This window comes from Kogia breviceps, chromosome 1 (genome assembly GCF_026419965.1).
Source record: "Kogia breviceps isolate mKogBre1 chromosome 1, mKogBre1 haplotype 1, whole genome shotgun sequence".
Classification (NCBI taxonomy): domain Eukaryota; kingdom Metazoa; phylum Chordata; class Mammalia; order Artiodactyla; family Physeteridae; genus Kogia; species Kogia breviceps.
The window spans coordinates 41,093,913-41,121,183 of record NC_081310.1 but is presented as its reverse complement, the minus strand read 5'-3'; the positions used below and the strand labels follow the sequence as shown (position 1 = coordinate 41,121,183).

At 37.4% G+C, this 27,271-nt stretch overlaps 2 protein-coding genes across 4 annotated transcripts in view; one reads left to right on the top strand and one right to left on the bottom strand.

Annotated features, from left to right (window-relative positions):
* The window catches only part of CNST (consortin, connexin sorting protein), a 124,322-nt gene extending 118,065 nt beyond the window's left edge, over positions 1-6,257 (bottom strand). The window contains exon 1 of one of the 2 annotated variants that reach the window (XM_059068078.2): positions 5,896-6,257. The gene's annotated coding sequence lies outside the window, so the exon portion shown is untranslated. The remainder of the gene's footprint in view (positions 1-5,895) is intronic. The other variant, XM_067030753.1, reaches the window with a different exon arrangement.
* On the top strand, positions 6,239-22,369 carry TFB2M (transcription factor B2, mitochondrial). Of its 2 annotated transcripts, XM_059068145.2 has the most exons (8): positions 6,239-6,729; positions 7,418-7,506; positions 10,900-11,053; positions 11,385-11,533; positions 14,081-14,170; positions 16,671-16,733; positions 19,656-19,807; positions 21,261-22,369. In XM_059068145.2, the coding sequence occupies exons 1-8, from the start codon at positions 6,420-6,422 to the stop codon at positions 21,436-21,438; spliced, it is 1,185 nt and encodes a 394-aa protein (XP_058924128.1). In that variant the 5' UTR covers positions 6,239-6,419; the 3' UTR covers positions 21,439-22,369. The 2 variants fall into 2 exon arrangements, with proteins under 2 accessions (XP_058924128.1, XP_058924137.1); XM_059068154.2 differs by lacking the exon at positions 14,081-14,170 and having other exon boundaries at positions 6,269-6,729; positions 21,261-22,319.
* The last annotated feature ends 4,902 nt before the right edge of the window (positions 22,370-27,271 follow it).

The window sequence follows — 27,271 nt, the reverse complement described above, 5'->3', positions numbered from 1 at the left end:
AAAGCCCTGTCATGGTTTACTAGGGAATCCCTAGGTTTTCCCCCAGGCATACAGCTGAAAGAAGACAAAAAGCCTATAGGCATCAAAATGCACAAAATTATAATTAACCAGCCTGATATAATAAAAAATTACCTCCTGAATTAGACACTTTAGGTTAATTTGAAATAGATCTTTCTCTGGCTAGCAAAAATACGAACTTTGGTGGACATAAGACCTATTAGGTCAATTTTAAACTAGAGTTCAACTGTAAGACTAAGACGACAAACCATTTCGTTTTATAAAACATTTAATTATATGATTAAAATAAGAAAGTCACATAACATTGCTGCTAATTTTGGCTCTTTACAGTGCTTATGCAATGCTATAGTTATAAACTCTAACTGGCGTGACAAAGAACTCCACAACAATTTTGTTTTCTTAAACTATTGGAGCAAAAGAAATCTAGTGATTACTTTGTAAATTGTTGAAAAAAATAAAGCCTAATGACTGAATTTGGATTAAGAAATCACAAATGGATATAAAGCCTTTTTTCAGGAAACTAAACTTCATAATTTTTTAATCAGTACAGTTTCTACAAAATTCCACTCCTCTTTTGAGTTGAACATGAGGGAGGAAATCAAGTCTGTTACTGGTATGAATCCTTTTGAGACCTGATTTAAGTAAACTTTTTCATGTCCACAGTGAAAAAAAGAAAAATCTAAACTAATCTTTGGTGGTTAATAAGGGAGAAAAATAAAAAACAAAAAAAAAACTCCACTAGGCTTCAATAAATAAAACACATGTTCACAAAAATAAGTCCTTGTTGAAAAATCTTAAGCAATGTTTTTCAGTTCATTTAATAATTCTTTTTACGATTTTATTGTACAGCAGTAATAAATACCTGCACAAGAGAGAAATAGTGAACAAGAAAAACAATGCAGGCATAAAATAAAAATACAAGTGGTATGCTCTCCAATATCCAGGAACAACAGGATTCTTTATATTATAAAGTTCACATATTTTAAGGAAATTATTTATTTAAAAACCTATAACATAAAAGGTGCTTCAAAATATTAGTTTGCCTTCATTCAAATTACAAATCCACAGTCACCTAATTCATTGGGTTTTCAAAATGCAGCAAACATAGAAAAAAATGTAATTATTTATTCAGGTAGTAGCTTTCCAAGAAAATCAGGTTAGTATGCTCATAAGAGAACTTAATAGGTACAACAATTACAAAATATTGTTAATTACTAAAATCTCTTAGGTACTGTCAGTTAAAATATCAAATGCCCAAATGTCGATAAATTTGACTACATGTGTCACTTACTCCTTCAGAATTCTTTCTATAGTCAAAGGGAAAAATAATCTTGATTTGTCAGTATTTTGACAAACACACACTATTTTTCCTTTCCACATGGCTAATGATGATGAAAAAGGGGGAAGTCCTAACAGATGGAAGGGAGGAGGTGATATAAAGGCAAAAAGTTTTCATCTCCAAATATGTTAAAGAGCAGAATCTGAAAATTGTGACTAAAACAATTTAAGAAATCTCAACCTATTATAAGATTCAAAACTTTTTAATGATGTATTTCTTTTTTTGAAGATTGTTTAGATATGTTTTTTTTACTTTTTATTAAAGGATATTATAAAATAGTTACTTCAAATGCATTAAAAAAAAGTATTCCTTGGTTAAAAGGAAATATAATTTCCCCCAAAGGAATGATACATAAATAAGGAAAAGCCTATATTCATGTGAATCTTCAAGGCCCTAAACAGAAGAACACACTCATAACTGTACCAAGACAGATGGACATATTGAGTGCAGAACTTCTCAATAAAAATATAATCCTTGTAGAGACCACTTAAATCGAGCCTTTTTAAAAACTGAAAATTGCCAGACTATCAATTATTCTTCCTTAAATAACTAAAGAAAAATTTGCTAAGACTAATTTGTAACAACACAACAACGTATTCCCTCTCTTATCCAGCTAAAATGGTGTCAATGGATAGCCATCTATATTTAAAAACAAATGAAAATGCTCTATTTTCCTACATAATGTGTATGCACCTCTCACGAAACAAGCAACATCCAATAACTATCCCCTTCCCCAAATCTGTCTTTGATCCTTTAACACTCCACACACTGCCAACACTGTGCTAGGTTTATACTGACTAGGTTTTACAGAGGGAGTTTGCTTACTGATCAGGTAGTTTAAGATCCCTTTATACCATAAAAGTTGTGGAGGAGGCATGTTTCTCATATTAAATTATACTGAATATTAATTAGGCCTTCAAGTAAATTTTGACATTAAATGTAAATGTAAAAGTACAGCTAAAGTAGTATTTAGGTAAGTTTATCAGAATACAGACATCAAGATAAGAAAGATGATGGGTCCTATTGATCCTACTGATCACTGAAGTCAGTGAGCTGCAGTTACCTTTCAAAGAGGGTTATCTTTAAGTTATAACAGCTCTGAACAAGAGATGGTGCAAATCACCACATCTCTTGCAAAAACAACTTAAAACACATTCCTAGTCAATATGTCAGCAGCTTTCTCTAAAAAAACTGCCATATTCCCTTTACAGTTTAACCAAACCACCAAACACATGTGTGTTTTGCTATTACTCAGGCTCCCAGTGTTTTAGAGCCCAAAAACATACTCTCTTCTTTCCTAGTTTTGCTAAAAAGATTTTATCTTTCCTTTAATAACAGAATCATATATAGAAGCAGAACTCTTAGCCATACCTGAAACCAATTCAGAAAATAAGCCTCCAACAGTAGGTACTCCACCTGTTTACCATAAAGTTCAAACTTCTCGTATGTTTTCAACTTCTCCCTACTTAATACCAACAGATATAGTAGACAAAGACTCATACAGTGTCTTGACACACTGTTGACACGAAGATGTAATTAACTGTAACAATGTCACACCAGGAAATGACTGAGCGCTCTATACATCTTATGACACTCACTAAACAAGCACAGGACACCTGTTAATCCTCCTCAGTATTAACAGTCAACACAAAAAGGAAGAGACTTCTTGGGACTTTCATTCTGCTAGAATCTTCTCAGTTTGAATATCCCAGCACTTTAGGAAAAAGATTTTTAAACTTACTCCACAGAATTTACCCCAGACTCTCAGGGTAAGAAGATATCTTAAGAATCACACAGTAATCCTATAGATATGTGCTGCCCAATAAGGTCTTAGCCACCAGCTAAGACATGTAGCTGGTTGGAATTCAGATGTACTGTAAATGTAAAATACACATGAGGTTTTGCAGATTCAGTATGAAAGAATGTAAAACATCTCATTATTAACTTTTAAAACTGATCACATGTTGAAATGATATATATAGAAATCAAATAAAATATGTTAAAATTAATTCTACCTACTTTTTTTACTTTGTTAATGGGACTAGAAAACTTTAAATTGCTCATATAGCTTGTATTATATTTCTATTGGACAGCACTATTGTAGACCCACAGCCTAAATTCTGATAGCAAACTATCACTTGGCATTTCCCAATTACAACTACCATATAAAAGTCAAAATAAAAATCAGTATTTTGACTTTTCTGTCAATTAAACTGGGATAATTAAAAAAACCCTTAAGAACAGTGTAAAAATAGAATCACTTTGCCTGACACCACTCAACAGATACTACATTACTTCAAAAAGGCAAAAATAGCACAGGATGCAAAAACTACACCTCTTAAGAAAATAAGATGGAAAATATACAAACAAGGTTTTTCTAATAAAGTAGGTCTAAATGCTGATTATAAAGTTCATTTTTCAGGAAAATGGATATTTCTGTCACTTCTAGCACCTGGGACCTCAGAAAAATAAAATGTGTAAGATTCTGTCTCTTTTATTATTCAAGCATCGTCAACCACAAACCGTTAACACTATAAAAAGGTAAATAATTACCATAACCTAATTCTCTTTTCCAAAATCAAAAGACTATAACACCACTCAAAAGCAAAATTAAAAACGACATTAATTTCTCTAGGCTTGAGTAGGTTATCTTTGGTCCACAAATATTATAAAATAAGAAAGCATATTTTAAGGTAGGTTTTTACCACAATTTTTTAAAGTGTATTTTAAACGTGAGAAATTCAACAACACAGTTCTATGAGTGAATCATTTCTTCCTCTACCGTAATAGATCTTTCTGCTTTGATTTTTAAAATATTTAGGCCTCAAGGGCTATTGGGGAAAAAAATCCAGTGTATTTCTGAATGTACAGAAATATTTTTATAAGGAGAGATGGGGAGACAGCTCAGTAAAAGGATCGGGTGTGTGGAGCTCTCTCAGGCGTTCAGAGGATGCAAGAATAACTTCTAGAGTTGTCAATGGGGAAACTGTATTAAAAAAAGAATTTTAGGGCTTCCCTGGTGGCGCAGTGGTTGAGAATCCGCCTGCCGATGCAGGGGATACGGGTTCGTGCCCCGGTACGGGAAGATCCCACATGCCGCGGAGCGGCTGGGCCCATGAGCCATGGCCGCTGAGCCTGCGCGTCCGGAGCCTGTGCCCCGCAACGGGAGAGGCCACAACAGTGAGAGGCCCGCGTACCACAAAAAAAAAAAAAAAAAAAAAAAAAAGAATTTTAAAAAATTAAGACCAAAGGGTTCCCAGGCTTCCACAACAGTTGACAAGACACTTTCTACTGTGTCCTAACAAATTTACAACCCGAAAAAGGCCATACTCGGCCATCAATTCTTTATCCGTTTGATATTCATCAGCCGAATAAATCTTCAGACTTCTATTTGCTAGGCGATACATTCCTTAGGAACCTTTTTCTTGTGCATTTAAAATGCCAAGCCCAATTACGCTCCCAGTCAGGTACGCAGAAAGGACTGTACATATTTTAAAATAGGAAGTTGAATGTGCAGTTTCCTGCCTTGGTGGAAAGGGTGATGGGTAAAGCTCTTTCTGAGTATAATCCTTAAATACTGAAATCGCTCTCAAAGAATTGAGTCTTCTATCACTGTCCAGTAGGTAAAAAGACTGCCAAAATTTCCATTAGAGCATCCTATTTTTAGTCTTTGGAATCGGTCTTTTAAATTGTATTCCAGGGCTTCCCTGGTGGCGCAGTGGTTGAGAGTCCACCTGCCGATGCAGGGGACACCGGTTCGTGTCCTGGTCCGGGAAGATCCCACATGCCGCGCAGCGGCTGGGCCCGTGAGCCATGGCCACTGAGCCTGCGCGTCTGGAGCCTGCGCGTCTGGAGCCTGTGCTCCGCAACGGGAAAGGCCACAACAGTGAGAAGCCCGCGTACCGAAAAAAAAAAAAAAAAATTGTATTCCACAGTACAATGTGTTTGACTAAGTTTACAAAGGCAACAAAATAAGCATCCTAAGACCTTAATGTTTTCAAGCTCAGGAAGGAATTTTAAACTTTTCAACCTTATTTTTTAAATCTTAACTTTAAATCTTATAAACGCGCAAATACAAATAAAAGCTAAGATAAATATTGGCCCAGAGGGAGGAACGGAAGGGAGACACTAGGTGCTTCTTGACAACCTAAGTGGTGAGGGGAAGAAAACAGGTATGAAGGAAAATAAAACCACCCACAGGGGTGGAGAGACACGGCTGTGGGCAACAGGACAAAAAGGAACAGAGGCGCCGTGGAAGCCGCAGGCTCCGCGGGGAGCCGGGCGACGGACGACTCCTGGCGCGAGTGTCCTAGGGAGGGAGAAATGGGCGCGCTGCGCAGGAAGAGGCCACGGCGGCGACAGAAGAGAGGGAAACAGGAGAGTGCAGAAAGGGAGGAGGTGAGGGAACAGGGCTCCACCGCACCGAGAGGGCAGAGGCGGCGCTGCCGAAGGAAGAGCGCCGGGGGAGCAGCGAGGGGTTCCCAAAGGCTTAGTCGCGAGCCGGCCGGCCAGCTGCGACCCACTCTTTCTCTCCTCACCTGGGAACCGGAGACGAAAGGAGGGCTACCGCCGGGCGCCGAATCCGCTTCCAGCCCCGCTTGCTGACATGGCGGCCGACCAGCTGTCACAGAGCTTGCTCGGGTCTCCCGCCGCTCGCGTAGAGGAGACACCTCTTGCCTTCCCTCCCCGCCTCCCTCTGCGCACCCCTCCCGGCTCTCTAGCTGCTGGCCGGCGGACCGCCACCGCGGAGCATAGAGCGCGGATGGCTAGAGAGGAGGCGCAGAGGACGGACGACCATAGAGTTCGAGTTCAGACACCGCCAGGATGGTCCGTCTCTCTCCTCGGCCGTCCACTCACAGTCTTCGGACGTCTGCGCCGGTAAGGAAACGGAAGTGACGGTAAAGGCAAGATGGAGAGGTCGTTCGCACGCAAGGTTTGGAGTGTTTACTTCCGCCGGCCTAGACCCAGGGCAGGGAGACGTAGCACGTGGGCTTCCCTGTATGGAGTTCGTCGACGATGTAACGACCCTGGGTAACACTGGGACAGGCCTTAGGGAGTGAGAATGTGGGTCCCAGGGGTGGGACTTCCCTCGCGGCTGATGCTGTCAGCGTTGACCCGCGCTGGGCGCTTTTGCATTTTGATGTCGGGAGCGGTGAGGCTGATGGACGTCCCGGCGGGGAACCGCCGTGGCTTGTCTGACTACCACCCGCACCTGATGCCCAGTGTGGGATTCGGAAAATCGTCCTCGCGTGTGTACAGATGCCGCTCAGAGACCAAGCGGTACATAACCAGCCCGAGAGTGGCTGAGACCTTGGTGCGGATCCTACGGGGAAAACGAAAATCTTGCCAGCTCTTCCTGGAGTGCAATCCAGGTGAGACCCTCGTGGACTTCATTTTCTTGGATGTTCACTTCTGCAGACTGTGTGAAACATGGCCTCTTCCTTTAAGCAGCTTATATGGCCTGTGTTTATCATCACTCCACAAGATATTTCTGTAGCAGTTTGCACTTTACAAAGTATTTTAATAAAACATGCTCTTAGATTTCACCATCTTCCCAAAAGAACTTTTATCTTACCCTTTCGTGCATCTTCTATAGACCTCAGCAGGATGCTGGGAACACAAGATTTATAGACTTCTTGAAAAATAATTTTTTAAAGCACCATTTCCTATCATGGGGAGTCAGTTCTGTTTAGGTTTGGCAATATCTTTGATGATAAAGTATCCAGAGAGTCTATGAGTAAGTGGTAAGCTAGAGGCAACTTTTTTGTTTGTTTGTTTTTTCTTGAGAGGTAGTGAAACATTGTAAAGAGCGCAGGTTTTGCAGTCTTTGACGGAATGGATTCAAAGCCAGGCAGCACACGTTCCAGTTGTGATGGTGGAGTCAAGTGACTATCTAATTCGCAGTTTCCTTATATGTAAATCAGGAGTGTAATATCCACTTTGGGAATGTTGTGAGAATTAAAATTATATCATACAGGTAAAACATCTAATTTCTTTGATATTGAAAAAGATTATGTTGTTTCTTTTGCAAATAAACTTTTCGTTCTGTTAATATACTAGGTCCTGGAATCCTGACGCGAGCATTGCTTGAAAGTGGTGCCAAAGTGATTGCCCTTGAAAGTGACAAGACTTTTATTCCACAATTGAGGGTATATTTTTGTTTCTAAAAATAATTTATTGTTCAGTCAGCTACCTTTGAGTGGTTTAAGGAAGTAAAATTAAGCACACAGTTTATTTTTAAACAATCACTTTTAGAGGCAATGCCTATCTTGCTAGCCCCAGTGACTAGAACACAGTAAGTATCAATGATTGTTGAATGACTGAAAGATGGATTCAGAGACTTTTTTTCTGGTTCTAGCTCTGCTACAGATGGGTGACTGAACAAAATGTGTAACTAGTATCTCTAGGCTTCTTTTCTCGTACTAGCAGGCTATGCTGTGCCTCTTCTTTCTTAGAAGGGGATAAGTGAGCTTAGAATCTAATTGGAATGCTAAGATTAGGTTAATGGGACTGTGTTAACTCTGGACTTAGGGTTTCGGAGGCAAGAAAAGTTTGGTGTATTCAGAACAAATTGCATGGAGTAAAGGCATTATCCAAATGGATTTTTTAGTGAATTTGGCTTCATGTATAGCTGACAAGTTCACATAACAGTAAAGTGGAAATTCCATGCATCATTGCCAGCCTCTTTTTTGTTCTCTTTCTCTCCTTCCCTCCTTTATAAATCTTTTGATTCAATTCAGGAAATTTATACTTCTCTGTGCCAACTTCCTGAAACCATGTAAAATAGTGTTATCTGAAAGTGCAAGGTGACAACAAAAAATGATGAAAATGTATACAAAATCCTGCTTTTTAAAATATAACTGTCATATACACTACCAAACGTAGGGTGGATAGCTAGTGGGAAGCAGCTGCATGGCACAGGGAGATCAGCTAGGTGCTTTGTGACCACCTAGAGGGGTGGGAGGGAGGGAGACACAAGAGGGAAGAGATATGGGAACATATGTATATGTATAACTGATTCACTTTGTTGCAAAGCAGAAACTAACACACCATTGTAAAGCAATTATACTCCAATAAAGATGTTAAAAAATAATAAATAAACATAACTGTCACATTAGATGGTTGTTTTTCTACAACTGAAAAAATTCAAGGTTTTTGAATTCAGATTATTTAATTGATGTTAAATCTGCTGGAATTCCTAAAACATGAAGAGAAAAAGAACCCATAAAATTATTCAAAGATTCAAGATCATGAAATGTAGTTTAGTAAACATAGCCATCTGTAATTTCAACCTGGAAATTTAAAACAAGATAGCTCTTATCTTGGTCTTTAAAGGGGGGGTACTTTTGAAGATTAATCTACATGTTCACAAAATAATTAAGGTGGTATTAAAATGTCCTTCTGTTTACAGTTTGTTATCCTGTAACACAATGGTTGCTTTTCTATAAGATCAAGATAACAGTAGTCTCAATTTAAAAACAGTTGAACCAATGAAATAGAGTGATTAGAGAGTAGAGAATTCCTCACAGTATTTTTTACAGAAATATCAGTCATAAAATGTTTCTGAAGCTGTTAACATAAGCACAACATTTAAACGTCTAACTCCCTGTTCCCCCCTCCCCTCCCAGCACTAACTTGAGCTCAGCCATTAGTACACGTTCTTTCACTCATTGTAAAGTGAAAAGCCGTTCAAAGTTTTGTGTGAATTCATGTATATTTGCAAGAATAAAAGAGAAGTAATCATTTATATAGAACCTTTGCAGCCCTGAATCAGGGCGTTGAAGTGGTGCTCGTAGCAGGCAGTGCTTGTAGCCACCCAAAGGCTCACAGTTTTGCTCCTAAGAACTAAAATTATTTTCAAGGATAATGCTTGACTCTAGATTTTTATCTAAATTTAAAATCCCATGGACTTCCTTGGTGGTGCAGTGGATAAGAATCCACCTGCCAGTGCAGGGGACACACATTCAATCCCTGGTCCAGAAAGATCCCTACGCTGTGGAGCAACTAAGCCCTTGCGCCACACGGCTGAGCCTGCACTCTAGAGCCTGGGAGCCATAACTACTGAGCCCACGTGCCTAGAGCCCATGCTCCACAACAAGTGAAACCACTGCAATGAGAAGCCCACGCACCACAACGAAGTGTAGCCCCTGCTCGCTGCAACTAGAGAAAGCCCACGCGTAGCAATGAAGACCCAATGCAGCCAAAAATTAATTAATTAATTAATTAATTAATTTAAAAAATCCCTCTCACCCCTACTCCATTTCCCTGACAAAATTCCTGGGACTTCACATTAACCATGTTTCAAGCAGGAACAGTTTGTTTTCCTATCTGGATGTGCTAGAGATACACATGTTGCCAATTGTGTTCTGTAATGAATCATCACAATATTATAATCAACTATATTTCAATTTTTAAAAAAATAAAATATCTTTAAAAAACCCAAAGTAATAATAAATCATGATATATCTCATTTGAATTGTGAAGACTATTGCAGAAATATCTGTATGTGTTCAGTTGAAGAGACATCAGCTTTTGTGGTAAACGGTGTCTTATTTCAGCACATTTATGTCTTCAGCCTGGACTTCAGTATTCAGGTCTATAACTTCTTACCTGCATCTCCACTTTAATCACCTAATAGGCATCTCAAAATTAACATGACCAAACCTCCAGTCTGTTCCTTTCACTAGTTTTTTTCAAGGGTTCCCTTGAAAGTAATCATTAAAATTTATTAAATTTAGGAATAGAACCATATTTATAGGTTGAATTCAAACGGTTAAGAAAACTTAGGTTTTTTAACTCATAACTTTAAATTGCAAATTCACTGAAACCTTGATAAATACCAGTAGAATTTTCTGTGCATGAGAACCTCAGTGTGCACATCAAAACATTGCTCTCTTCTATTTGATTTTTTTGTAACTTCAAATTAAGTTTGTAGGGTCTATAGCTAACACTTCCTCTCACTACTAAGTTCTCCAGCGCTATAAAAAGATTGAGGTATATTGGACATCTTCTATTGTGCAGGGAGCTTTCCTTCTATAGTTGGCTCTGTCTTTAAGAAAAGTAAATGAACAATTAAGAGGAAAATGGAGAGTGACCTACACAGTGAGCTAAGTTCATTTGGTGAAGGACTAACTAAACTGTTCTGGAAAAAAGGAATACTCTCTTGAATCTATCTGCCTTTCACTTTAATATTTTTATTGTTTTTTTCTGTTAAAACATCTTCCCATGACTAGCAGATGGATCACAGCTCTGAATAACAGAAGCCATTTAGATAAAGTAAAGAAAGTAAAAGGATATGTAATAATTTGTTGAAGGTTTCTATTTTGGGGGCTTTTTCTTGGTAATATTGTATTCACTTTTCAGACATTAATTGATTTCTATTAACTGTTACATTTTAGGGTATGTTAGTAATGTTTTCTTTGCCTCTTTATTGAGGTAGCAATATTTTTTATAAGAATTACTCTTTGAAGTAGATCTTGGAATTGTTACAAGGTCTGCCTAACACTGAAATTTCTAAACATGTTCTCTCTGTCTCTCTTTAGTCCTTAGGAAAAAAGGTGAATGGAAGACTAGAAGTGGTCTACTGTGACTTCTTTAAACTGGATCCTAGAAGTCGTGGAATACTAACACCTCCCGTTATGACTTCAGATATGCTTTTTCAGTATTTGGGAATAGAAGCACAGCCTTGGTCAAAAGGTGATTTTTGTCATTCAGTAAAGCAAGTACCTTATAATTTGTCAGCTTTCTCTAGCAGTACACCAGGATTGTTGAGATTTGTATAAATGTTTATATTACACAGTTTATGGGTGGTTGCTCTTAAGTTGAATATGGCTTTTCCCTCACCTAGATACAATCAGCAGTTTTGTGGAAGCCAAGTTCCAGATCAAGGAAAGATGCTAAGGCTTCGTTTTGATCGAAATAACCTTAAAGTAATATAGTTTGTTAACCTAATTTGACTCAGTAAAATATGGTCATAGGAAAAAGTGTTAAGAATTTATTTAAATATTTTTGCTTGTATTCTTAACAGGTGCCCCTTTAAAAGCAGTTGGGATCTTACCACCTAAAAATGAGAGAAATGCACTTTGGAAACTTTTACATGACCTATATTCCTGTACTTCTGTATATAAATATGGACGAGTAGAACTAAATTTGTTTATTACTGAAAAGGAATGCCGGGTAGGTTATTAACAAGTACCTAATTTTTTGTTTTAAATGTTCTGTGATTTTTCTCAGAGTAGTGTTAATTTATGTGATTTTAATTTGGGCTCATGACGTTTGAGAGTACTAAGGTTGTTTTAAAATTTCTATAGAGCATTCTTAGGTATTATTTTTTAAAAGGTTTTTTGTGTGATAAAATATATATAATGTAAAGTTTACCATTTTAACTATTTTAAGTGTACAGTTCAGTGGCATTAAGTACATTCACATTGTGGTACAACTATTATTACCATCCATCTCTTCTCAGAACTTTTTCATCATTCCGTACTGAAACTCTGTACCCATTAAACATTAATTCCCCATCTCCCCGCCTCCCCTGTGCCCCTAGTAACCACTGTTTTATTTTCTGTTTCTATGAATTTGACTATTCTATGTACCTCATGTAAATGGAATCATACAGTATTCCACTTTGTGTCTGGCTTATTTCACTTAGCATACTGTCTTTAGGGTTCATCCAAGTTGTGGCATGTGTCAGAATGTCATTCCTTGTTAAGGCTGAATAATATTCCATTATATAATTAGACACCACCCCAGCGCCTTTTGTTTATCCATTTCTGTCAAGGATATAATTGACATGTTGCACTGTATAAGTTTAAGGTATATAGTACAATGTTTTGACTTACAAACATCATGAAATGATTGCCATAATAAGTGTGATGAACATCCATCATCTCATATAGATACAAAATTAAAAAATGTTTCTCCTTGTGATGAGAACTCTTAGGATTTACTCTCTAACGACTTGCATATGTAACATACCACAGTGTTAATTATGTAGTTGTACACTACATAACTGGACCTTTGTATCTTTTGACCACATTCATTCAATTCCCCCTCCCCTCCACCCCTGCCTCTGGTAACCACAAATGTGATTTTTTTCTATGAGTTTGTTTTTTGAAATATAATTGACCTAAACATTGTGTTAGTTCCTGCTATACAACATGGTGATTTGATATGTCTGTATATTACAAAATGATGACAGATGTTTATATATTACCATCTATCATCATACAAAGATATTACATTATTATTGACTATATTTCCCACACTGTACATTTCATCCCCCTGATTCATTTATTTTGTAACTGGAAGAGTGTGCCTCATAATCTCCATCATCTGTTTCACTTATTCCCCAACCCCCTCATCTCTAGCAGCCTTCTGTTGTCTCTGTCTGTGACTCTGTTTCTGTTTTTATGTTTGTTCATTTGTTTTATTTTTTAGATTCCACATATAAGTGAAATCATATAGTATTTATCTTCCTTTGTCTGACTTATTTCACATAGCATAATATTCTCTAGATCCATCCATGTTGTCAAAAATGGCAAGATTTCATTCATTTTTATGGCTGAGTTATATGTGTGTGTATATATGTATATGTAAAACATATACTTCTTTATCCATTCATCTACCAGTGGACACTGAGGTTATATACCTTTCTTGGCTGTTGTGAATAATGCTGTAGTGAACATAGGGTTTTAGACTTTTTATTCTTTGAAATCAAAGGGCTTCCTGAAGTCCTTGAGAGTTATGTTTCTTTGCTGCCCAGATGCTTCATGTTATTAATCTTATAAATCCAAGGTAACTGGAAATGCTTATTTGTATATAAGAGAACTATGGGTTGAGATGGGGGGCGGCGGAGATGAAAGCAAGAGATGAAAGGATGATTTGCTTACCAAGATCCAAATAGTAAGTAAATAGTGACTGTCCCTGGAAGAGAGTAGGGAACTCAGAACCTTGAGGCTGTGTGCATACATGAAGGAATGAAAGGAAGAGAAATAGGAAATGCTTCGTCAGGTTTCATCTTGCTACTAGTAGAATGTTCTAATGTTTCTTTTACCATGGACCTTTTCACATTTGGTTTTCTCTCTGCAGTGCCCTTTCATTCAGTGAGGTAACCTCTGATCCTCAAGTGGCAGCCTAAGTAATTCTTGACTCAAAATTTAATAGCCCAGGGGCTTCCCTGGTGGCGCAGTGGTTGGGAGTCCGCCTGCCGATGCAGGGGACGCGGGTTTGTGCCCCGGTCCGGGAAGATCCCACATGCCACGGAGCGGCCGTGAGCCATGGCCGCTGAGCCTGCGCGTCCGGAGCCTGTGCTCCGCAGCGGGAGAGGCCACAACAGTGAGAGGCCCGCATACCGCAAAAACAAAACAAAACAAAATTAAAATTTAATAACCCAGCTAATGCACGTTTCTATCACATTTACCGTTCACCAGAGTAATTATACACTTCTGTGTCACTTTTTGTTTAATGAGAATTGCCCTGATAGGTGATATGGTTAAAGGAAATCAGTCTCAAATACATTATATTTTAAGTGTACATGATGATATATTTCAATATGAAAGTTTAAGAAGACTTTCTCTTTTCTTTGAAATGGTTAAGATTTTGCATTTAATTCTAATTTTCTTTCATGTCTAGATATCATTAAGGTATTAAGATCTGACATATGATTTTGACTGATTGGCTATAGCTATGTATAACATGTAACTTCTATTTTCCTTTTACTAGAAAATAATGGCAAACCCCCAAAATCCAGGCTTGTATCAAGCATTAAGTGTGCTCTGTCAAATAGCTTGTGGGATTAAGCTCCTGCATACAGTGAGTAAAATCCTTCTAAATTTCAACAAAGAACTTCATGGTTTTTCAAAGAGGCTGTATTTCTGTCATCAAATTAATTTTATTATTTTTTCCAAGTGTTTAAGATAATAGAGCACTGTACTGATGTTTTTCTGTCACAAATATTTATATACTTCTCTCATTATAAAAATAATATATTCTCATTATAAAAATGTGAGACGTGTTAAAGAAAGAAAAGAATTTTAAAAATCATCACTACAGTTCTACCACCCAGAGGTCACTATTGATGTTTGTGGCATAATTTTAGTCTTTTATTTTTCCCTTTTTTTTTCTTTTTGTGTAGAGATTATATTATTTTTCATTTAATAGCTAGTAGTTAATTATAAGATTTTTTTCCCTTCTATCTAAACATTTTTCTTAAGTTTTTAATGACTACTTAATACCTCATTATAGAGCATTCCCCTTTTTAGTTTATTTCCTTAGGCAAGATCAGAGTTGTCTAATAGGAAGACAATACAAGCCACATATGTAGTTTTACATATTTTTTAGTAACCAGGTTACGAAAAGTAAAAAAGAAACAGGTGAAATTAATTTTAATATTATGTTTTATTGAATCTTCTCAATTCAAAACATTATTTCAGTGTGTAATATTTTTAAATTAGTTATTACATAATTTACATTATTTTGTGTGTAATAAAAATCCATTGTATATTTTACACTTACAACCAATTCAGACTGGACACATTTCACATGCTCAGTAGCCACATGTGACTAGTGTCTACCATTGTGTGTGTGTGTGTGTGTGTGTGTGTGTGGCTGCCATTTTTAATAGAGGCCAAAAAGCATAAGAAAAAAAATAGTAAATACCATTTCTTTCATACCATAATTTACCCATTCTCTTTTTTTTATTTTAGTAGACTAGAGTATATATCAAATTGTTTTTATAAGGAATATGTTTGTATATTTTATGAGCCCTTGTTCTTCCAAGGATATATTGATTTAATTTTAAAAGAGTGTTTCTCCATGTAGTCTCTTCATTGCTTTTGTCCAGGAACACATTAAGACCTTCAGTGCATACTTAGTTGTTAGAACGTTATCTCATTTGATTTTAGCTTTTGTTCCAATTCTGGTTTTTTTCCTCCAAAATGTATCAGGTTCTTAGGTTGGATCTCTCTGTTCCTTGTTTTTCATATCTGTCATACTCTCATCCTTTTTCTGTATTCCCAGACATCTTTTTCACATCTAGCCTTTATGGCACTGACCCTGCTTTCTGCCTATACTACATACTGTAATCTTGGTACTGTAGTTCTTGGTTTCCCTAAAATCCTTTCTTAACCCCACTGATCTCCTGTCATTCTGTTGGCTTTTCGTCTCAGCTCTTCTCTCTTCCTGGCTTTTGGCTAGTTTCTTCATAGAAGGCCCTCTGAGGACTTCAGCTTTCAGGATAGTCTTCTTTTTCTGCAGTATTTGTTTTCAAAAGCCCTGTGTTGAGTTTTGCCATTTATTAACCTCCAGAAAGGAGAGGTCTTTCTGGACCCGGCATTTTTAACATTTGTCCATTATATATGTACTGCTGGATGGTCCATTGTTGAATTCAATTCCCAAGGTCTTGAAGGTCTTCCTCTCCTGTGGGTTTGGTAGATGGGAGTGAAGTCTTCTCTGTGGCCATTGCAGTGCCCTAAACTGCTGTGGATAGACCAAATGTGGGGGGAAGCTGCAGTGCTCACTGCTGCTGCTGCTTTGCCTTCCTCCACTTAGTGACATTCCTGGAACTGCTGGGAGTTTCACAGATGAGCAACAGTTGCATTTTTCATTCTGCGTCAGTTGCCACTGCAATTAGTAATAAATTATCGTTTCTGACCTTACATCCAATATTATAAGTTTTAGTCTTTTAAGTCTGTGTCAAATGCTGTTATTTTGGAATTTAATGTGTGTATCTGTATTTATATATATATATACACACACACACACAATAATTTTTCACTTGGGTCATCTTTTAAAATTGCTTCACGTACAAAATTGTATGTACAAAAAGTTAGATACAAGGAAGTAATGATCCTTTTAAAAATAGACACAGGTTTCTTTGTCTATCTCCTTACATGTCCCAGCATATTCATATCAGTGGTTTTTCCACTAAGGTAGGGCAAAAACGTCCCCATAATTGATCTGATAGCCCCTAAACTGATTGTGACTGTAATATGCTGGCTATTAAAAATAACTTTAGAATGTATTTGCATAATTACATTAAGGGCAACTCTCTTTTATCTAAGCAAGTAATAGAGTTACCAGTATTTGAACAGACCTTTGACTCCCCTTTTCTTTATCTAAAAAAAACAAGAGAGAAGAGAAATGTATATGATTTAACTGTCACATGTTTTTCTTACATTCAGTTAGACTGGAGACTTGGCTTTAATTCATTCTGTTGTTTAGGCAAGACATTTTTAAAGGCAGTAATAATGTGGGGCACTTTGCACAAAGAGAACTGAAAGAAATGTTTTCTTTTTGTTTATCTTCACTCAAGGAGTCTTGCTTATCATTTGGCACATATACCGCAAATGGGCAGCTGGCAAAGCAAAAGCATAGGGTAAGAACGAATGAATACCTTTCCCTTTTTTCCTCAAATGTAACAGTCTTTGTTTTCTTTTACATTATCTGGTGTTCTGTATTTATTTAAATTTTAAATTTTAGAATATCTAGAAAATTTTTTAAATATATCTTATTGATTTTAATATATTCAAATTATTTTGGAAGGGAGTTATATTTTTCAGCTGTTTATACAATGAATGCTAGCATAATAATAGGCTTAAACACAGATTCTGACTTTTTTTTAATATATAAATTTATTTATTTATTTTTGGCTGTGTTGGGTCTTCATTGCTGCACGCAGGCTTTCTCTAGTTGTGGTGAGCGGGGGTTTCTCTTTGTTGCCATGTGCGGGTTTTTAATTGCGGTGGCTTCTCTTGTTGCAGAGCGCAGGCTCTAGGTGCACAGGCTTCAGCAGTTGTGGCATACGGGCTTAGTTGAAGCATGTGGGATCTTCCTGGACCAGGGCTCGAACCCATGTCCCCTGTATTGGCAGGTGGATTCTTAACCACTACACCACCAGGGAAGCCCCTGACTTCTATTTTTAACTTTTGAAATGAAGATAACCTCTCAAATTTGGAAAACACATGAATATTAAAATGATTATTCATCTAATTTGATAAACTGAAAACAAGATTTTATACCTTATTAATAAATCAGATATGTAATATTACTACTTATAATGGTTTATTTCACTAACAGGTACATCTTGTTTCTTACCCTAGGGGTTGGGCTTTAATTTTTGTTTATTTTTTCCCTTCATAAAGAACCAAAGTGATTATGTTATAGAGTGATCCTCCATTTAGATTATATAGGGCTACTTATAGTGAAGTTGTAATTAAGTAGCTGAAGTTTTTAAAACAATTTTTGGACTCAATTCAGAAGTTCCACTTCAGGATTAAATGTTACTGATTCCCTAATCGCAGCGTATTAGTTCAGTCTGACTTTCCCATTGCTTACCACTTTGGTTTTTTTCTCGCTCTTGCCGCTAAAGGAAAAAAGGAAAAGTATCAATTTAGAAATATTCTGATTTTAGAATAATCAGTGTTCATTGTGATTTTAATTCTGTTTCACTATCCATAAATGTAATTTATGTAGCCTCACAAAACAGAATAGGGGTAATACATTTTGGCTTGATACCAGTAGGAATTTATCCAAATGACCTTGAAATTAAAAACCCTGCATATAGGACACTTTCCCATTTTCTCAATGACAGTGTCAAAAACTAAAACATTTTTTTGGCCGACATAAATGCATAAACTTTTAGGGATGAAAATGAAATAACCAAATATTATGTTTTATGAGAAAATTTTATTCAGATATTTCACATGTCTGATGTTGGTGTGTTCATAATTGTTACAGAAACGCTTTTAGATATTTAACAGCTTTTTAAAGCACATGATCTTCATTTCCATTGAAGTGGTTTGAGGTTTATACTTTTTTGAAGCCATGTTTTTGTGCTGTCACTGGAACTTTTTTCCTAAGCTACATATAACCATTTATTGAACATCAGGAAAGTTGTTTTTCCTCTACTTATCAAGTAAACCTATATCTGTAACTCCAAATCTATTTACAAGATGCTGTTTAAAGTCACCTTCCAGGGACTTCCCTGGTGGCAGAGTGGATAGGAATCCACCTGCCAGTTCAGGGGACAGGGGTTCAAGCCCTGGTTCAGGAAGATCCCACATGCTGCAGAGCAACTAAGCCTGTGTGCCAGAACTACTGAGCCTGTGCTCTAGAGCCTGTGAGCCACAACTACTGTAAATAAATATATTTTAATAAATAATAAAGTCACCTTCAAAAGACTTGTGAAAAACAACATATAATGCTATTAATTGTGAGGTTATTCCCCTCCCTAATTGATAATTGCTAAATATGTTAAAATTTTATTGCCTTCCTTTTTTACTAATTTCTTCAGCTACAGGAATTCAAAACTAGAAACCATAATTGATTGAAATTTTTTTTGGCCAACATGTCTTCCACAAACAGTATTTATGTTTAAATATGTATGTATATAGGTATTTATTATAAAGTAAATAAGGGATTACTAGCTAATATGTGAGATTTCCTAAGAACTCAAACATAAGGCTCCCTCTGTTCTGGGGAATAATTTTAGAGGAAAAAACATCTTAATGTTACATCAAGTCACATACAGTTTTTATTTTAATCTGTATAATACTATATACTAAAGCAGGTTGGCAAACTTTTTGTGTAAAGGGCCAGAGAGTAAATATTTTATGCTTTGCAGGTCCCATATTCTTTGTGGGTTTGTTGTTGTTGTTGTTGTTTTTAAGAATCCTTTATAAATGTAAAAACTGTTCTGAGCTCCATATTATACAGAATCAGGCAGGCCATGTACCATAGTTTGCTAACCCTATATTTTTTAAAAATCCAATTAAAAATTATAAGGCAATAATTTCTTTTATGCTTAGGATCTGGTGTTATGCCTCAAATACAGAAGAGACTCAGCATATGCTAGTGTCTCATTTAGGATTTCATTTTTCCCTGCTTTCAAGTTAATAAGCTGTTACTGTTTCGTGGGTGCTGGGCAAAGACACAGACTCCTGTGTCCTGTGGAATAATGTGATATTGCGCAGTTGGGTGGTGTGCATGCAGTGGGTTTGCACTGCAGCTGAGGAACACAGAGCTGGGGGAATCCACCTCTCTTTAGCAAACATTAATGTCAGTCTATAGAGAGACATTATCTCATCCCCCAAGGTGACTCACTGCAAACAACCCTAAGGAATGGCTCAGGTTAAGAGCAGTTGGGGCCTTGCATTGTCACATCCAAAAAGAACCTATAGGGACAAGCAGGGTGTATTGTGATTGCCTCTTCCAAAAAGTAGCTTGAATGCATAAGTGAACAATGTCTTGCACTGGCAGTATTTTATGACTAACACATTTTATGTTCCTTTCTCTGCAGGAACAATTAGAACAAAACCTGTGTTTTATTCAGCTGACTCCTCATAGAAATTTATTTACAGGAACCTTAACACCTTTTAACTATGATGTGTTTTTTCACATGTTAAGGCAGTGTTTTATGAAACGCAGTGCCAAGCTAATAGACCATTTACAGTAAGTAAGAAAAATGAAAGCAAATATAAAAGTAGCAACTTAATGTGCGAATTGTACTTTCATGTTAGAGCTTTGTTTATTTTTTATATCTTCATTAACAGTGAGGTACCATGTTTTCACTCTTCTGTTTGTCTCTACAAAATATTTCATTCTCGCCGGTACACATTTTGAGGAAAATATATTTTCCACATAATCTCCTGAGCTTAATTTTTTAATTTTTCCTTCTTTGAAAATACAACCAGGGATGCCTACAATTTGTTTTATCTTTGTCAGGATTAATCCAACTACATGAAGAACTGGCTGCTTGCCCCGGCGTTAGTGGTAGCATGCCCACCCTCCACCTCTTGTCATTGCTTGTCGTTAGTGGTTCTGTTTCCTAGCCGGTGCAGGCACAGACCGTTATACCACCCTAGCTCTCCTACTCTGGCTCACCTTCTATGTTTCTACCTAAAGCCTTATAGAAATTCTACTGTTACTGCCTGCTTTGTGTCTATGTAATTTTTACATAGGGCTGATGTGTACAGTTCTGTAAGTTGCACGTTTTACCATGTACTGATCAGCCCATAGTCATTCAAAGTGCTGTCAGAGGATGGGCAAAATTAATAATCATTTTAATTAATTTGATCATCATTTAATGTGTAACTCTGAATGAGCTGATGATTGAACAATATTTATGTAAAAAATAAATGTTAAAAGTGGCAGTAGACCAGTAAAAGTCATCTGTTTTTCATCTTGTCACCTTGTGATAGTGGCTGTTTTGACTGAAAATATTAAGAGTGTAGGAAATTAAGGAATACATATGATAAACTGGTTTAAAATGTTAAGAATTGCCTTGGAGAGCCTGTGCATTGAAAGGATGTTTACAGCTGTGACCAAGATTCCATTCACAGTCAAAAAGTATTGGAAATATTTTCCACCAAAATATTTTAGTACTGTTGTTTACTTGTTATTGTCAGAGGCTCACTGGTGGTTTCTTGCTAGGCTAATAGAATAAGGCAGTTTTCTGCTTTATAATTTATTCCCAGTAATTGTTACATAAAAATGTGAAAATTATTTCCTCTTCTGAAAACAAACAGTAGTTTCTGCTGTTTGTACTTATTAAACTTTTACATGAACCTAAATTGAGTTAAGAATATTTTTGCAAAGAGAATTAAAAGATGAAAGGTAGGCAGAAGAATTTTTAAGGGAAATGTTAAACTAGAATTTTGCCTAAGAATTGATTAGAACATGTTAAAGCCTAAATCAGCTCTTTTCATTACATGCAAGCCATGAAACTTTAGGAATAGACATAATTAAGACTATATATAATAGGCAGGCTATTAAACTGAATAAGATTAATTATATATAATAAGTTAGGCATTTTTAATTGGGCTTAGAAGCCACCTCTATCAATATTAACTGACAGTTGTTATGATAAAGAATTAAGCACATTTACTTTGTATTTATTTTGCAGTTCATTGAGTCCAATTGATGCAATGCATATATTGAAGCAAATTAAAAAAAATAAAGATGTGAAAGTAATAGATATGTATCCTGAAGACTTTCAGCACCTTTTTGAAACCATAGAGTGTTCCAAAGATGATAACTATAAGTGGCTATATGATGACTTCATGGAAGATGTAATCATGTAGAGAAGTGGACTGATAAGACATTAACTGGAGCTGTTTATTTATTTGGAAATTATGGCACAAATGAAAAAGAACTGAGTTTGAAAGGCTCACATCCTTTCAACAGAAGATAACTGTTCTTGTTTTGCACAGCTAGGCAGATCATTTCTTGTGCCGTTGATACCATTACTGTATTGGATAAAATAATGGCTGCTATTTTATTCAAACTGAATAAAAGGAAAACTTCAGTTAATTGTGGATTTGATCAAATTGGATTTGTTTTGTTTTAAATTCCCATCTACTATAAGCATACTGGTAGTTATAGGATATTAGCAGATGAAATTTAGTTTTAGAAATTCTTTTGGCCAAATATCTTATGTTATATTTAAATATTCAATTTTCACTGTCGATTTTTACATCCTCTGGGGGGAGCAGAAGAGATTGTATATAATTAAACTTGGAAAGTAAACTGATTTAATGGATTTTTTACTTTTCAGTTTGTTGAAATGTATTATCAAGTACTGTACAATGAAATTATTTAAATTTTAATATGGTTTAAATATTTTTAGAAATTAAAATATTTTAAGTAATAAGATTTTGTGCCTATCTGTTCAAACATAAAATTGACCCTAACTTATTCACTTTAAATTCCATCACTTATAGTCAATGTACTTTCAGTGAGTAATTCAGTCTGTGTTATTCAAAACTCTCATGCATTTTCATTCTGTCAAGAAAGTTCATCTGAAGTTAGACCTTTACATGAACCTAAATGGAATTAAGAATATTTATTTTCTTAGCTCTTTGAAGAAGCTACTAGATTTTACCTGAGACATCTAATCTCCTCTGTTAGATTTCTTTGCTGTTATAACACTTCATAATATACCTAAGGCATATTATTAGTAAGTAACTCTTTGTAAGGTGTGTGTTTTTAATAACAGCCAAACCAGTTCTTCCCAACGTCCCTACTATTGTCCTTGATTCACAATTCAGTCCAGCTAGAAACTCTGAATCCTTGTTTGTTTATTTTTAATTTTTTTTGGCTGTGTTGGGTCTTCGTTGTTGCGCGCGGGCTTTCTCTGGTTGCGTCAAGCGGAGGCTGGTCTGCTGGCTTCTCACTGCCGTGGCTTCCCTTGTTGCAGAGCACGGGCTCCAGTAGTTGTGGCTCGCGGGCTCTAGAGCGCAGGCTCAGTAGTTGTGGCGCACAGGCCCAGCTGCTCCACGGCATGTGGGATCCTCCTGGACCAGGGCTCAAACCCATGTCCCCTCCATTGGCAGGCGGATTCTTAACCACTGTGCCACCAGGGAAGCCCTGAATCCTTTTTCCTCTTGTAATTCCTATCCTGCCATTACATAATCTGCCTAATCTTTATAATGTCATTCTGCTCAATCCTATGCCTTAGGCCTACATTTCTCCTGGAACTTCTTAACTACCTCTGTCTCATCTTCCAATACATCTTGTTTATTACTGCTATGTTAACTTTCTTTTTTTCTTTTTTTTTTTTTTTTTTTTTTTTTTTTTTTTTTTTTTTTTTTGCGGTATGCGGGCCTCTCACTGCTGTGGCCTCTCCCGTTGCGGAGCACAGGCTCCGGACGCGCAGGCCCAGCGGCCATGGCTCACGGGCTTAGTTGCTCCGCGGCATGTGGGATCTTCCCGGACCAGGGCACGAACCCGTGTCCCCTGCATCGGCAGGCGGATTCTCAACCACTGCGCCACCAGGGAAGCCCTAACTTTCTAAAACATTTATTTCACCATAGATTCTTCTAAGGCCTTGGTTTCCTAATGGGTAATAGTGGCATCTATTAGGGTTCTTGTCAGGAGTAAATCATTTACGAAAAAGGGCTTAGTGTAGAAGCTGACAGTGGTAGTTATAAGTGTCGGTGTAATGCATGATCTTCCCCCACTCCCTCATATATAGGTAGCCAGAGACCTCTGTGCTCTTCATTCTGCATTCAAAAAACTAGAGTTTAAAAAAAAGGAATTTACAGTTGTGTATTCACTAAAAGATATGAGTAATTAATGAAGCTTAATATGTGGGGGTAGTTGCTCATGGTAGCAGTCAGGTGCCCCAAGAATTTCGAATTAAAGGTAGCTTTGTTACACAGTAAAAACCCAGAGGCGTCAATAGGAACCGAAGCTACACTGGAAAGGCCAATTAAGTTAACTAAAAATTTACAGCCAATATCATTAGCAATCAGTAGGTCAGGCCACTTTCAAATAGGGGGTGGAGGCAGAACCCTGATGGTGGGAGTGTAGGATTTGTAATAACCTTGGCTGTGTAGGGCAAGAAAAAAGAGAATTCAGAGTTGGGAGATGGGTTCCTATATTTCTTAGTTTATTTATTTTTTAAATGAGACATTTAAACATGTTACTAGGTTACAAGAATGAAGTCAGCTGAGAAAGACATAATATAGCTCAGAAGGATTAACTGATGTTCTTAAGAAAAGGAATGGGATCAAAATACGAGAGAAGCACATTTTGCTCTTAGCCTTGGTAAAGGGTCGAGTATGGGGACTTCCCTGGTGGTCCAGTGCTTAAGAATCCGCCTTCCAATGCAGGGGATGTGGGTTTGTTCCCTGGTCGGGGAACCAAGATCCCACATGCCGCGGGGCAACTAAGCCTTCACACTGCAACTACTGAGCCTGCGTTGGGTCTTCACTGCTGCACGGGCTTTCTCCAGTTGCGGCAGGCGGGAGCCACCCCTCCGTTGTGTGCAGGCTTCTCATTGCGGTGATCTTGCACCAGGGATCAAACCCGTATCCCCAACACTGGCAGGCGGATTCTCAACCACTGTGCCACCAGGGAAGTCCTCAACTCATTTTTAAAAAACTATTTATTTGGCTGCGTTGGTTCTTAGTTGCGGCACGTAGGATCTTTGTTGCAGCACATGAGATCTTTGTTGCAGCATGTGGGGATCTTTTGTTGTGGCTCACAGGTTCTCTAGTTGCGGCACACTGGCTCCAGAGTGTGCAGGTAAGATGATGTTGGTTCAAAGATTGCTAGGAGAGCTAAGAACTTGAGTTATTACAACAGGAGACCCTTTCAGTGGTATTTAGGAAGTTTTTGTGTGTCCGTTTTTGGAATATTGGTAGATAAGAAAATAGATGTTTTGGGGCTTCCCTGGTGGTGCAGTGGTTGGGAGTCCGCCTGCCAATGCAGGGGACACGGGTTCAAGCCCTGGTCCAGGAGGATCCCATGTGCCATGGAGCAGCTGGGCCCACGTGCCACAACTACTGAGCCTGCGCTCTGCTTTAGAGCCCACGCACCCCAACTACTGAAGCCCATGTGCCACAACTACTAAGGCCTGCGTGCCTGGGGCCCGTGCTCCACAAGAGGGGCCACCACAATGAGAAGCCTGCACACCACAACAGAGGGGTGGCCCCCGCCTGCCACAACTGGAGAAAGCCCATGCAACAGCGAAGACCCAACACAGCCAAAAATAAATAAAATGAATAAATTTATAAAGAAAATAGATGTTTTTCTCTCGAATATATAAGAATGCAGTCAGCATAAATTCAGAAAGTGATTGGGACCAAAATATGCATGCTCTACATTAGTAGGGTAAAAGAAAAATATTCTTTGTTACTGTGGAATATTACCATTTGTTCTTGTATCACTAAATTGTAGTATGGCATTTAGCAGGTTACTTATCTGGGTCTTGATTTTGCACGTGCAAAACAGAAGGATTTAACTATGTGGCCTTCTCTGTGATATTCTATGTAATTATCTGACAATGTGTTGTCCAAAGTGTATCTCCTATAGGGAAGAAAATTTCTCCTTTGCCCACCACATAAGGAAAATCGTCTAGAGAATGAAGTCAACATAGAGAAAGCATGGAAATAGGGAGACAACATTCTGATAACATTTGAACCCCTGACTCCAGCCATACCCGAAGCCATACACGTGTCCAAAGCCAAGCAAATGCCTGAAGCCAATCAATTTCCTTTTTTGTTTAAACTAGTTTGAGATGGAATTCTATCACTTTTAATCCAGAGTCCTAATATAAATACTATCTTCATAACACTCATCAATAACATCCCATTTCTACGTTAATACAGGGACTCGTCTGAGTTTAACTACTAAAAATTAGCATGCTCCTAAAGTGATGACTCTGGCTGGTGACCTCCAAGCCACAAGTATGGACCTTTGGATTAGTATAAAACGAAGGGTTTCTTTAATTCCATGACCTGTGAGTATATTATTTGCACCATTCTAAGGATTGAAAGAGGAATTCTAGTTACCTGATGAGATATGTAATAGACTTTAAAAATAATCCAGTAATTCTTGGTTAAATGTTCATTCAGTTTATTATTAAAACTGCTGGGTAATTCTGTATTAAACATTTATAAGGGACTTCCCTGGTGGTCCAGTGGTTAAGACTGTGCTTCCACCGCAGTGGGCGCATATACGACACGATCCTGATCCCTGGTCGGGGAACTAAGATCCCACATGCCTCGCTGCACAGCCAAAAGAAAAAAACTTATAACTACTACTTAATTTACCTCTTGCTAATAAAACAGTGTGTTAAACTTTCAGTTTGGGTTTATGGGGAATAAGGCACAGCATTCTATGCTCTTCTTGGTTTTTATCTGCTCATTTAAAGTGAGGATATGAAAGTAATGGAACAAGTGGAGTATATTTTTAAATTTCAACTTAGATTCCTGGTGAAAGCTAATTGTAAAGCACATTAGTAAAGATTTTTATTAGAAACATCAAATCTTCTCCAAAGAAGATTTCTCCAAAACTTTGAGAAAAAAGGTCGGCTCCAGGATTTCCTTATTATTTACGGTATAGAAATCTCTACTACATATCATGAAACTCTCATAACATCCTCCAGTTCTCTTTAAAATAAACTTTTTCTTTTACTGTTTTCATACAAAAGAAACTTCCACAAGAATTTGTTGAGTGCAGGATAAGAATGAGTGCCTAGGGATTCTGGACTTCTGTTTCTATAATATGTCTAAACCATAATGTGGTGCCTCCTGGGTAACTTTTTAAAAAATATATATCTACCAGCATTTTTAAAAAAATTTATTTATTTTATTTATGTATTTTTGGGTGTGTTGGGTCTTCGTTGCTGTGTGTGAGCTTTCTCTGGTTGCAGCGAGCGGGGGCTACTCTTCATTGTGGTGCGTGGGCTTCTCACTGCGGTGGCTTCTCTTGTTGTGGAGCACAGGCTCTAGGCATGTGGGCTTCAGTAGTTGTGGCACGTGGGCACAGTAGTTGTGGTGCACGGGCTTGGTTGCTCCGCAGCATGTGGGATCTTCCCAGACCAGGGCTTGAACCCATGTCCTCTGCACTGGCAGGTGGATTCTTAACCACTGTGCCACTAGGGAAGCCCCCTCCTAGGCAACTTTAAAGAATAGTATGAGTCGGCCATCTTTAGTTTCTGAGTGGTCTTTGTATAGAAAATCTGGAATCTGATGTTTGTGATTTATCATTTAGGATTTCTGCAAAGCAGAACTTGCCATTTTCCAATAGTTTGATGAATCTCTTTTATTAAGAGGAAAAAAAATAACGCTTAACCCTTCTGTTACTGAATATGATTCTCATTTTAGAATGTTATATTTGTGTTATTATGGAATTATTTATTCCACTGGTAGGAACAGATCCAAATTTGTGGGACTAAGGCTTAAACAACTTTAGGGAGCCCCCTTTTAAAATTGTGGAATAAATAAAATGGTAAGACTATATATATGCCATTTTAACCATTTTAAGTGTTCAATTCCGTGGCATTAAGTACTTTCACATTGTTGTGCTACCGTCACCTTTATATATTTTCAGAACTTTTTCATCATCCCAAATAGAAACTCTATAACCCATTAAACTAATTTTCCATTCTGCCCGCTCCCCTGGCCC